This window comes from Odontesthes bonariensis, chromosome 5 (assembly GCF_027942865.1).
Source record: "Odontesthes bonariensis isolate fOdoBon6 chromosome 5, fOdoBon6.hap1, whole genome shotgun sequence".
In the NCBI taxonomy this organism is placed as follows: Eukaryota; Metazoa; Chordata; class Actinopteri; order Atheriniformes; family Atherinopsidae; genus Odontesthes; species Odontesthes bonariensis.
In genome coordinates this window covers 9,294,825-9,307,037 of record NC_134510.1, presented here as the reverse complement: position 1 = coordinate 9,307,037, position 12,213 = coordinate 9,294,825, and the positions used below count along the sequence as shown (strand labels likewise).

The following is a 12,213-nucleotide window of genomic DNA, read 5'->3' as shown; positions in this document are numbered from 1 at the left end:
GCCTTTGTATTATAGCAGAGTCTCGAGATGCTGCTTCCCCCACTCTTAATTGCTCAACAGCAGAGAATGTTGCCGCCAGTAATTGACCAAAATCAGTGGACACTTTGGTTCCAAAAGCTAATGAGCTGTGCTCTGTAGCCAAAACAAGTGACCCAGCAGTATTTCTGCCGCTGTGCTGTTGTGGCCATTCGTCTTTTGAGCTGTTCCAGCTGGATTTCTGCCATCATTAGCTAGTTTTCTCATGCAACTCTGCTGTCAGTTACACTGAAAGAATCCTACCAGAGATAATATGTCAGTGCTGTTGCTGTTTCCCTGGATGCATGGGATGGACTTGCTTCATCCATACCCTCTTAGGTGGGTGGTTGACCGGACGAATAGGATTGTAATGCAACTTAGGAACAATGCTTTCTTCAGTATGTCTCTTGGCTCTTGTCTCCAAGTCCTGCTCTTTTTTTGTCATGATGCTTAATTCTAACATGTCAGATACAGCAATCTGAATATTTGTTCTGTTCAATGAGGGTTATGTGTTTGCTTTCGAAGCCACATCATCAGTGGACGATTCTAAAACTGTTGTACATGCTAAATGAAGTGCACTTTATACTGTAATGATCAGCTTTCTGTATGCACACTTCAGCTCTCCATTCCTCTATTTGCTATGGATTTTGTGTCATGAAATTCTTCACCCTTGTCACATCGTTAAAGGGTGATTTTTCACTTTCACTGACTTGTGAGTCTTGCCTTCATACAGAGCAGTCTGGTTAGTGTTGTTAGAGCTGTGGAAATATTTGCTGGTTGTTAATAGCTCTGCACGTTTTCTTATGTTTTCTTCTTCCCTTAAATTCTTTCCACAGAAGTGATCTTGACCATGTCATGGGTTACTGTCTCACAGCGGTTCTGTGTTCCAGCCTGTCTGTCCTGCTAACCCCTGGCTTCCCCGAGCTACCTGCCTTTGACTGTGACTCTCCTGTGGTTGTCTCTTCCCTGTTTGTTTGTGCCAGAATAGCCTCCTGGAAACAATTTGCCATGTGAAGAGTTAAGGGAAGCCATCTCTGTATTTATGGGACTGCCAAATGAAGCAGTCCCATGACTATTGCACTAAAACACACAATGTCATTATGCAGTGCTGATAATGCACAGCTCAGAGTCAGCCCTGCCTGTCGGGCTTTCAGGGGTTCTGCCCCCCTGAGCTTACTTTCGTCACTTGCACCACATTTCTTGCACACGCAGGCACTTCCTGACATGGACGTCAGCCTTATTTGCGAGGTAGAAACTCCCACTGGGCATGTTGGATGGTTAACTATTTCAGACACATGGAGCACATCTCAGTTGTGTGGATCCTAAGTGTTGGAGACAAGCAAACGCACCTGTGTCACACTGCGGGGTGCTGCAGCTGAGCACAGGGTGCAGCCACAACAGCCTGTATGAGCTGTTAAATCTCAGCTTACATGTAATACAGCCTCCTCCTTTTCTGCTTGTGTGATATGGTTCACAATGATGTGCATAAAAAGATTTAAATACCTCAGCCAGTGCTGAATAGTAGTCAGTTTATCAACCTAAAAAGAATAATGCGCAGTTTTCTGAACTCGTTGTTTAAGTGATTAAGCAAAAATGGCGGTGATGCGTGGATCAACTGGTCTTCTGTTCCTTCATGATGCCTAAACACAGTAACCACTGTGCTCACCGAGCTTCATGCTCCTCTCACTGCGCACATGCTTGTAATGCTAACAAAGGCTAACAGGCAAAACTTCAGCCTGTCTTTAAACGATACATTTCAGCCTTTAGCCAAGAAATCTAAAGTCAGTTCCACAAGTTGACTTCAACTATCTGAAATATGTGGCTGATCTCCACCACACGTAGGAGACGTAAGCCTTGAATCGGCATTGCTCTTGTATTGCAGGGTAGAGTTACAATAATTACTCCTAATATTAGCCTACACATGGGAGGATTCTAGCATCTGAACTTGCATACTCCTCTATTTATAATTTATAGTTTGTATTTTCTAACTGCATGTTTCCATCTTTCGGCTGAAAGAAAGCTGGCCTTCTAATGCGTGGACTAAGATGGATCTTTGTCTTTGCAGTAAGATATTTGCAATATGAAATTTTCTGTGGCCTTAAAAAGGAAAACTCTGGTTCATGTAATATTCTGTGCACTTGTGCGGTGAACACTGTAATTAGCAAACTAATTATCAGGATGTGCCAACACTTGCAGCTTAGATTATGACAGCTGAAAAAAAAACATTATGTGATCAATTTCTCCAACTTCATCTCTCATATTATTGATCTTAGGGGGAAACGTAACTATAGAAACCTTTAAGGTCTTCCCATTACTGTAGTCCTAGAGATGAAACCAACCAGTCTGATGGTGACGGGAATTAGTTTTCGGTTTGACTGGTCATCACTGGTCACCAGTCAGTCTGTTTTCAGGGCTATCCGACTCTGTTTCGTTCACATTTACACACCAGCTGCAGGATGGTTCTCGTCCCTTGCACAGCAACACAGACTTTGACATTAGCACCAGAAACGCCAACATGTCGCCACAATGGAATTTCTCCACTCTTGGTTAAAAAGATGTACTGGTTTGATATTTCTTAGACTTTGACTGCACAAGATAAGAGCTGATGCAGAGAGATGGAACAATAGAGGTGCCTTTTTTTTTTCTCCCTTAAATGGACTGCAGAGTTTATTTTCTGCATCAATAAGTTGGGTGAGAAACTTTGTTATAAGATGAGCAATGTCTATTTTTCACTGTAATAAGATAGACCGTGAGCTGAAAACCTAATTCTCAACCGAGCTTGGACAAATGAAATTGGTCTGTCTTTTAAGCTGGCTGTTAGACGAGTGCACAGGGACAGGAGTAAGGGATACCTCTGCTGTTTCTCATATTAGATAAAGTTGGATTTCATTTGTGCAAAAAACTTGAAAACAAAAACAAACAAAAAAACCCAGAGATGATAAATCCAAAAAGGCAGGCAAACTTTTAAATAAGAGGGAATGCATCTCTCTGATCATCTCAGTTCAGTCTTTGAGACATCCAAAATGGCAAATTTGCCGTTCCTAGTTACTGTTGCTAAGTTGGGACTGGATAATTGCTGTTTTCAGAGAGGTTTTGTGAACAAAACATTGGAAAACGTGCTGTCGGAGTCTGGACATTTTCCTAAACTCCCTGACAGTTTTAAGCTGAACGATTAACCAAGTAATTACAAAAAGATGAACTAATAATTCAAATGATTATTTAGAATTGATAGTTATAGCCTCAGGCTATGTATATAATTGTTATTAGAGGGGGGGTGGGGGGGTATTACATATCTTGCTATGTAATAGGTTGACATGATACCAGCAGACATTCGAGTCAGTTCAGATTTCTGCCAGCAACATTGAACATCATGGGAATCTATTCCGGGTCTACAGCTGACAACTTTAATCTGCGGAACATCCCAAAATCTAACGTGCAGAACACGGGCCACATGAAACCCTTTACAGACATCGTCTCGCTGCTCTGCTCTTCACATGTTCCCTCTCTGCCTCTCTTACTGTGTGTCACATCTTCCAAGTGTTCCGTGTGTAGCTTTGGAGGAAATGTCTCTGAAACAGGAGCCGCGGTGTGATTTATTCTTTTTTGTTTTTTGTGTCCTCTCTCTTGTGTTGTGGTCCAGGTGGAATCGCGGGACACGTTGAACAGCATTGCGCTCAAGTTTGACACCACACCCAACGAGCTGGTTCAGCTGAACAAGCTGTTCTCCAGAGCAGTGGTGCCTGGCCAGGTGTGAACCGCCGTGCACGCCCTTACCGATACATTCTGCTCCATCACCTCATCGCTCTCCCACTGCAGCCTCATATCTCCTAACACCTCAAGCTCATTTTGATCGTTCATTATGTTAGCACTGGTTTGCTTTTATCTCAAAGTCTCTTTCATGCACATGGGAATTCATCTGAAAAAACTGAAAAAAGGTTTTTAAAGAACTCAACATGTAATTTTGCACCCATTTTATTTAGAGCAACTCGCTGACTCACTAACCACATCCCTACACTCTTTGTCCATCTCTGCCTGCTAATTACAGCGTCACTTGTCCCATTGGGATGCACATTGTTGCATAAGGCTTGTTTTGTTTTTTTCTCCTTTTTTTTTTTTTTTCAGTGAAGTAAAGACCAAACAACATGTGTGATATTTAAATTGTACCTATGCCGCCGTCGTTCTTCCTACATCACACAAGTTAGCCATCTTGAGTCGGCCAAAACCTCTGCCAGCTTCCCTGGCTTTGATGTTTAACGACTCATTTTCAGCAATACTCCCAAATTCTAAGTCTGGACACAATGAGCCACAGCCGATCCTGCTGGCACCCGCTGCTTTTTTTTCTTCTTCTTTCCTCTCCCAGCTCTCAGCAGACAGCAAGTTTAGCGGCGTGCAAACAGCGGGATGTGTGGAGCACTTACTGAGCCATCATCTCCCCTCTACTAACACGGTTGAGACTAAAATTAGGGCACAACAAAAATGGCTTCATTTTACTTAAACTCAAAAGCTGCAGCCAAATTAATGTCATCCCTCCAACTTCTTTGTGAAAGCCCAAAAAAACGTCAAACAAAAGAGGAACCTTATTGTAAAGTGCAGAGACAAACAGCTTAAATGCCTCCGAGCTTTTTATCAGAGTGGATATAATGGCCCACATGAGACCTCTTAAAGGGGGATCAATGATATTTACACAAACCCTTTCTTTGCTCTTTAAACTGATGAGCTAAATTAGTTAAAAGCCTTTCTGCATTCCTCTGTCCAAAAGTAATAGTTTGACATTTTGGGAAATGCATTTATTGGTTTGTGGAGACCATTATTCAATTGGAAAATCACTCTCTGTTCTGTATCTGTAGCTTTAATGTGAGGAGAAAACTGAGCTTATCCTAACGGCCAAATATAGGGAGGAACTCTTTACTTTTCCCCCCCAAAAATTCACGATCTACATCCACCAACTTGTCTTAATGTCATGTTGAAATTTGATCCAGGTTGTTACATCTATAGACATGTTTCTGTGTAACGTCATCACAGAGGTGCTTGCGCACCCGGGTGTGCAAAAATCAGCTGCTCATACATGTTGGCAGAGATGACGAGGCAGTTAATGCTTCCAACCACCAAAAAGATGGATGGAATTAGTTCATTATTCCAAGCACTTTGCTAGGAGCCAAAGAAGATGGTGGATCCAGGCCAGTAGAAAGGCAGAGTTGGGTCCCATCAGCTTTTACTTGATGTGTCAAAATGCAAAACTCTGATCCCGTGTCATAAAACTTTCTCTTGTAGCTACATAGAGATTCTCTGCTTTTGAATAAACATCGGGCTTCTAAACGACATGAGACTGTAAGGCTGTGCAGTTACTCTCCGAAACATCTAAGCATCTAACCATTTGATACAATTTCTGTCAGACTAGCATGCTTAGATGTATTTTAATTAACAGTCTGGATTTGGTCTGAAACAGATTATTATTACACTGGATTCTTTTTTCCAGTTTCATGAAAACGTATAACGCAGAAATCGTGCCCAACTGCGTTTTACTGGATAACCCGTCCGAAGGTAATCCAGCTCACAACTCCATGTAAAACTACAGCTTCTACAATGTAAAATATTTCTTCAGGTTAAACAAATTAATAGAATACTACTCGGAGATCCTGTTTTCTTTCAGGCATTTCTAAGCGAATATCGACTTTTAATGAACGTGTGCACAAAACTCTTGGCCATCACGTTAAATCTGAGCTGCGTCTCAACAGAATCAGCTTTGTGACCTCATCACAGAAGAGGAAGCTTGGGTCCCCATCGCAGCACAGCACTGTGGATGCTTTATTGAGCCGTTAAATGTCATGTTGGGTTTTGGGATTTGGGATGGGCATTTTTTTTTCTATAATATGACATTAAGGAAAGCAAACAATGAATTGATCTTTGGGGGGGGGGGGGGGTACACAGCCCTATCAATAATGGTTTAAAATAATTAGCTGCGTCCCTGTTCATAAATAACTTAAACGCAGGCAGGGACTGTATTCACTGAATGTTTTCTAAGCACAAATACCAATGCCATCGCTGCCAATTCTGACACGCTGACTCTCTGTCATGGTCATCACTTTTCCTCTCTTGTGTTTATCTCATCAATAACACGGGCCCGTTCTAATGATTTCATGTTATTTGCCTTGTCAAACATGTGCTTGGGCTGTTTAAGATTCTCTCTGCCAACTCAGGCGTGCTTCTATGTGTGGTGTTTGCCCAAGGGCAGCACCTGTGTAAATACGGACATGGATTGTGTTTGCAGGTTCTGTACGTCCCTGATCCTGAGTACATCTCCAGTGTCGGAAGCTCCCCCTCCCTCAGTCCCATCAGCCCCCTGTCTCCCACCTCCTCCGAAGCTGATTTAGAGAAGGCAACGGTATGTTGACCACACCTCTGATTCACAATCTCACACACTCAAAAATAAAACCGATTCTGCTTTCTCTATAATACATCCATTCCCACAAAGGTTTGTCTTGAAAATCAAAGTGGGTTTTGCTGTCGTCAATCAAAATAATTGCTTTCAATCTGAAAAAGAAAATGATTCTATCTCCAGGAGTTGCTTATCACTGAAGCAGGTGGTGGATGTTAAGATCAGCTGTTGGACCCTTTTTGTGCCTTACTAGTCTACATGGTGGCTCACATGCAGGGCCTGTTCACGCACACAGCTGAACCTAAATAAATCCACTTCTGCCTCTCTGTCACACACACACACACACACACACACATAAATACTGACTTATCCCTCAATCAGCGTTGTCACGTCTTAAAGCTTTGCTCATTGTTTGCCAGAAGCTGAACATTCAGGATGATGTCTCAAGCTGTCGGGGACAAAACCAAGTGCCCATAAAAGCTGCCTTTTACTTTTCACGGACAGGAAGCAATATGCGTGAATTGTGTGTACACATCGGGTAGGTGCTAGGATGTGCGTAAACTCCTCACAGTGTTGCGCTTTTTCTTCATTGTGTAGCATTCATGTGTGAATTTGTGAAATTATTCAGTCACTCAAGAAGCCCCGTTTTCTTCCACATTATCTTTCCTGCATGTAAAAACAGGCAGGCAGAGATCGGGTGCCCAGGTGAATACGTTTTGAAGGGACAATAAAGAAATGGTAACATTTCTGCTTTAAAGCTGTAAAAATGAACAAAAAAAACACACTACAATTAATTTCTCAAATTCACATTTACACAAATAGAATCCCAGATGTTTCCTTAAAAGAAAAAGACAACACAGCTAATCAATCAGCCAGTTATTACTGCTGATAATTCAGAGAGTCGACATCAACCACTGATGATTTTAAAGCAATTTTACCATATGGCTCTTACGGAACAATGGGAGCATTTGTGTAAAAAAAATAAAAGAAAACCATCAACATGCCATGTTTCTGGTTGGCTGCCCTGCTCTAATAAGCATCAGCCACTGTATGGCTGAACTATGTTCACCAAACAAAACACAACACTGACTAACTCTGAGATATCTACCATTGTTCTTGAAGCATTTCCCCCCAGAGCTTGTAGCCAAAATGAATGAAAACAAGCTACTTAGCCCACAGTTTTAGACCTCATTAAGTAAGCCGTCATTCCCACCACTATCATTACTTAGTTGTCTTTCTGTCTCTTGTGTCTTTGTTGCCATTGCCCAATTCTTCCAATGCGTATGAAAATCTGATCAGACTGTACAACTGCTGCTCAGGGTTTATTTAACATAATCTGCTCCTAAAGCAGTGAAAAACAAGCATTAATTTCTCTTCATTTTGATTTCTTTTACAAAGGTACATCAACTGTAATCATGTAGTCAAACATTTAAAGTACACTTATGTTGTCATACTCTTACTCGTCTGAATGGCACCACTATTCTTCCCACTTCTCCAGCCTCATCAGCAGAGCGTAAGGCATGCAGGAAAGCTGGAGAGCGACTGCATGTTTTTTTGTGTTTGAAGTGACTTCAGGTCTGATGCTGACAGCCGTACGTAGGCTGGCCTCACAGCTAGGACCAGCAGTGTGAGCCATCTCCCTCAGGTACAGTGGCTGCAGCATCTGAATGAGCAAATCATTAAGCATCACAGGAAGCCCAGTGGTCCTGAAAGAAATATGACTGTTTGCTGGTCTCCATGGAAACATGGGTCTTTTGTGCTTTCGCAAGAACATGGATCTCATCTCCACTGTCTTCCCAATCACCGCCCTTCTGCTTCGGATTCGACTTGTCCAACCACAAGCATTTTCTTCTCGGTCTGCTCTCGTCTCCAATGGTTAATTTCTCCGCAGCTGCCAAAAGAAAGGCCCCCGTTCATTTAACATTTATCTATTTGGGTCACTGCATGCGAGAATGGGAGCATATTCTGTGGCTTTCAACAGGGGAGGATCAGAGAGAGGGGGCCTGTGACTGCGGAGAAATTAAGCCTTTAAAAGTGATGCCGTGTCTGATATTTAGAGCAACTAATGAACGGAGCTGCTCGCTCTCCCAGAGAAGCAGCCAGGCAGCAATTATTCCAAGCAGAGGAAGTGTGCTTGAAAGGCAGAATGAAGGGAACATTACCTCATCTGATGTGTCAACTCTGTGTTTGTGTTGGTGGAGGCATTATGCGCGTGTGTTTGTGTGTGTCTTTGTGTGTGAAAGTTAACTGGTCAATCTTTGTGACTGCCACTGGTTCCCTGTGTGTGTGTCTGTGAGAGTCAAATCGTAACAGAGTTGAACGACTTTTAGCTGATTATGCTTAAAAAGCCTTTTACATATCCAAGTAGCCTAACAGATAATCAAAGATATTTAGTCTTTCCCTTCATTTGTTATTCATTTCATCAATACTAAAACCATTTTTATTTTAATTATTTTATTTTATTTTTTTGAAGGCTACATTTGCATTATCGGCCTTTAGTTCTGTGCTTCAGGAACCCTTAAAAAAACCTGCAAAACAGCAAGCCAAAACATTACGATTACCCAATACAAATATACCATCAGTCAGTTAATGTGACAAGAAATCAGCTGGGGCCTGCAAATGCCAATGTCTCCAACTCCTCTGATTTTTTTTTTTTTTTTTTTTTTTTTCCCTTGATATAAGGCTTCAAGGCATGAGCATCCTTTAAGTCCTCTAAGCTCTGTGTCAGGGCTGCTGTTGATTGAACTCGTTTCAGCTCATAGCCAACACCCTGTCACCAGTTCATGGTTTGTCCCTCCTCAGAAGAAATGATTCATAAGAGTCATGACAGTTTGTCTCACCAGTACAGGCCAAATGCACACAGAGGCCAAGCTATTTCTGAGATGCTCTGAGCAACTGACTGGCCAACACAGTTTTCCCCATTCTACCTTCCTGTTAGGTCTAAATGATGTCCAAACATCTGTAAAAGCCTTTAATTTGTTTTTCGGCACAGGGTGGACAACATTTTTCGAAGTCTTGTAGTCTGTGCTGAATGGAGTTGAACTTGGTATTGTTATGATATTAGAGTACCCTCTAAACGACTTCTGCCTGTGGGGTCTGGTTGTGATACATTCTGACTTAAAACTTTTTGAAAATGGCATTCAGATGTCACATTGATGTAACAGGTGGATCTTGTAATATAAACAATTTTCACCTTTAAGCCGTAGGTTTCCTTTATAAGACAGTTGTGGAGAAAAGAGTGGTTATTTATGAATTAACATCAAAAGTCTAATGCCTTAAATGCACTTTGACATACAACCTGCCCTCACTTCAGTAACCAAGTTTTTGGGTTTTTTGTTTCCCACCATCCAGTTATATAGTTCTGTGTTTCTCTGACGGAGCCTACGATGAGGCCAGATAAACGGCTCTGAAGGGTCTTCATGCTCTCGGTTTGCCCGTTGGCCTGCTGGTATTGGCAGAAAAAAGTAACACATCTTGCAGGCATGGATCGTTGCCTGGCTGTCTGACTGGCTTTATGAGTTGTGTGTGTACGTGTGTTCGCGCACGGGTGGCCGGCTGCCTTGCTGTTTGGCAGCCACCACTCACTGGCATGTTGCTCTCTGGTCATCTGCGTGGGCACTCACGTCCTCTTTGTCCTATCCGGACCTTCCCTGTGACCGCAATGAAGCGCAGACTCATTCTCACACACACACACATGCTTACTCACCCTGGTACCGTAACTACTACTGTGACCTTCTCTGTCGCTTCCTCTTTTGGCATCGCTTATGCTTCCCTACCTCCTTCCTTCCTCTCTTCCTTCTGGGTGTAATCTAAAATTAGTGTAGGATGAAGTCAGACCAGTTTAGGTTACCTGTACTTCTCAAGCAACCCTAAAAATGGAACACCTTCTGTGCCTGTTATGTTTTATTACCGATCTTATTATTTGAAGATCAAAAGGACCATCTTGGCGTTGTCAGGCATGGCAGATTCTGTATAGCAGCTCTTCAGGGCTGTGGCCCGACGGTAATACTTGGCGATAGAAACGACAGCACAGACTATTCTTGAGGATTTGTGGATTCAGCCCTCTCATCCATCACTTGCTAAATGTTTTCATCCCCACTAGGTGGAGCTGTGGGATGATTTTTGTGTTTGTTTGTTTGTTTACAACAGTGTCACTGTCAAGGTCAAAGTTGGGTGGCACCTACAAACCGGCTTTTACATAGTCATAGTCTTCTGCATTTTTTCTTCTTCTGCTTTTAACTGGGACTGAAGAAAAAAATATCCTCATGAAGCCAAAAGGACATTTATTGCTTCTGGCCCCACAACAGCTGTCATTTAACACTGCAATCACCAACATATTACTATCAGTGATGGGATTGGGGGCGGGGGGGCAGCCTGCTTTGTTCTCAGTATTCTTCAACAGTTTGCAATTAAATCATCTTGATGAGCCTTGATGCGTAAAACTGGTTAAAACTGGTAACCGTTAATCGTTCCTTTATAAGTCAAATGCAGGGCTTTCTATTATGTTTGATCTAAATTTTGATATTATAATCCATCACTAAAACAAAAGGACTTTAATCTTCTTCCACTGTTTTGAATTTATTTGGCTTTTTGGAACACTGGGTTAGAGTTCAAGGCATCTCTCCAAGGTCTTTAAAAAGTCGAAGGTATTTCAAACGTCTCGGAGCCCACTTAAATTTTAATTTTTTTTTAAATATCGGAGTGGTGTAATGCAAATAATGGCACCTTACCTCTGACTTGTTCTGATTAATTCCTATCCTTTTGATGTTGCACTCAATCATATAATACAGAACAGTTTCCAAGGCTCTAAATGGAATCGGGTCTGTTCAGGACGCAGGCACATCGGGGCTCAACTCTCTTTTGGTTTGGTTTTGTTCTAGGATGTTTTCATAACTTCTTGTCTGTAATTTTGTCTTACCCTTTTGGTTGTCTAGACAAGAGTTTGTCTGAGATATAATAAAGAGGCAGGTGAGCTTTGAATTACCCCTTGAAGCACCACACTGTAATACCAGCTGGGAAAATAGTGGATGCCTTAGAGGCCAGTGCAGGAGAAACACTGGTCATATATTAGAGAGTGAAAACAGAAAAGCAATATTCATTTCAGTTATGTGAAGTATTTTTGGCAGGGTGATGTTGACAGTTGTATTGATTTGTCAGCTGTACTTTATTTTTCGCACTAACTAGCTAATTTTAGCACACTTCTTCTTCGGATAATTGATTCTTAAAGCAGGCTACTTATCCCAAGGGTTACTTATAAATATTACACTTGGTAGCTCGAGTTATTTAAGGGATTAGGAAGTGGGCACCCAAGACCAGGTCAGAAAATGGTGCTGGCACATAGTTTTACATAATGCTTGAGCTTTTCAAATAATTTCTTAAATGAAAGAAAAACCTTTTTTAGTTCATTGTTTAGAAGTTTGCAGTTGAATAGCTGTAACAATGGGTAAATGAAATGGCTCAAAATGCCTAAAAAATGCGTAATTAGCTAGCTAAAAGTAATTGGCTAACTGAAGGTAATTTATGAATATTTAACTTGGAAAAACTGGTATACAAGTTAAACAAGCTAATTAGCTAAAACGCTAAATGGTTAAGTAAAAGTACTGAATATTTTGGGGGAACGGGAATAGCTAGCCAAAACTAATAAATCCTGAGAATGCTAACAGTACTAAGTTGTTGAGACCCTTAGCTACTAACACTGCAGTTTAATTTTAGAGCTTAACTAAACAGGAAAATGTCCAAGCAGTTAAATGCTATTTTTTTGTTTTTTTCAAATCCCTTTTTGCAATCAATAATGTTGAATTTTAACAACTTTAAAATCGATT

At 41.5% G+C, this 12,213-nt stretch overlaps 1 protein-coding gene across 5 annotated transcripts in view; it reads left to right on the top strand.

The window, feature by feature from the left end:
- The window catches only part of oxr1a (oxidation resistance 1a), a 161,392-nt gene that overhangs the window by 125,781 nt on the left and 23,398 nt on the right, over positions 1 to 12,213 (top strand). For all 5 annotated transcript variants that reach the window (XM_075464816.1, XM_075464818.1, XM_075464813.1 and 2 more), the window contains 2 exons: positions 3,656 to 3,763; positions 6,284 to 6,397. In XM_075464816.1, the coding sequence (XP_075320931.1) occupies positions 3,656 to 3,763; positions 6,284 to 6,397 (222 nt within the window). The remainder of the gene's footprint in view (positions 1 to 3,655; positions 3,764 to 6,283; positions 6,398 to 12,213) is intronic.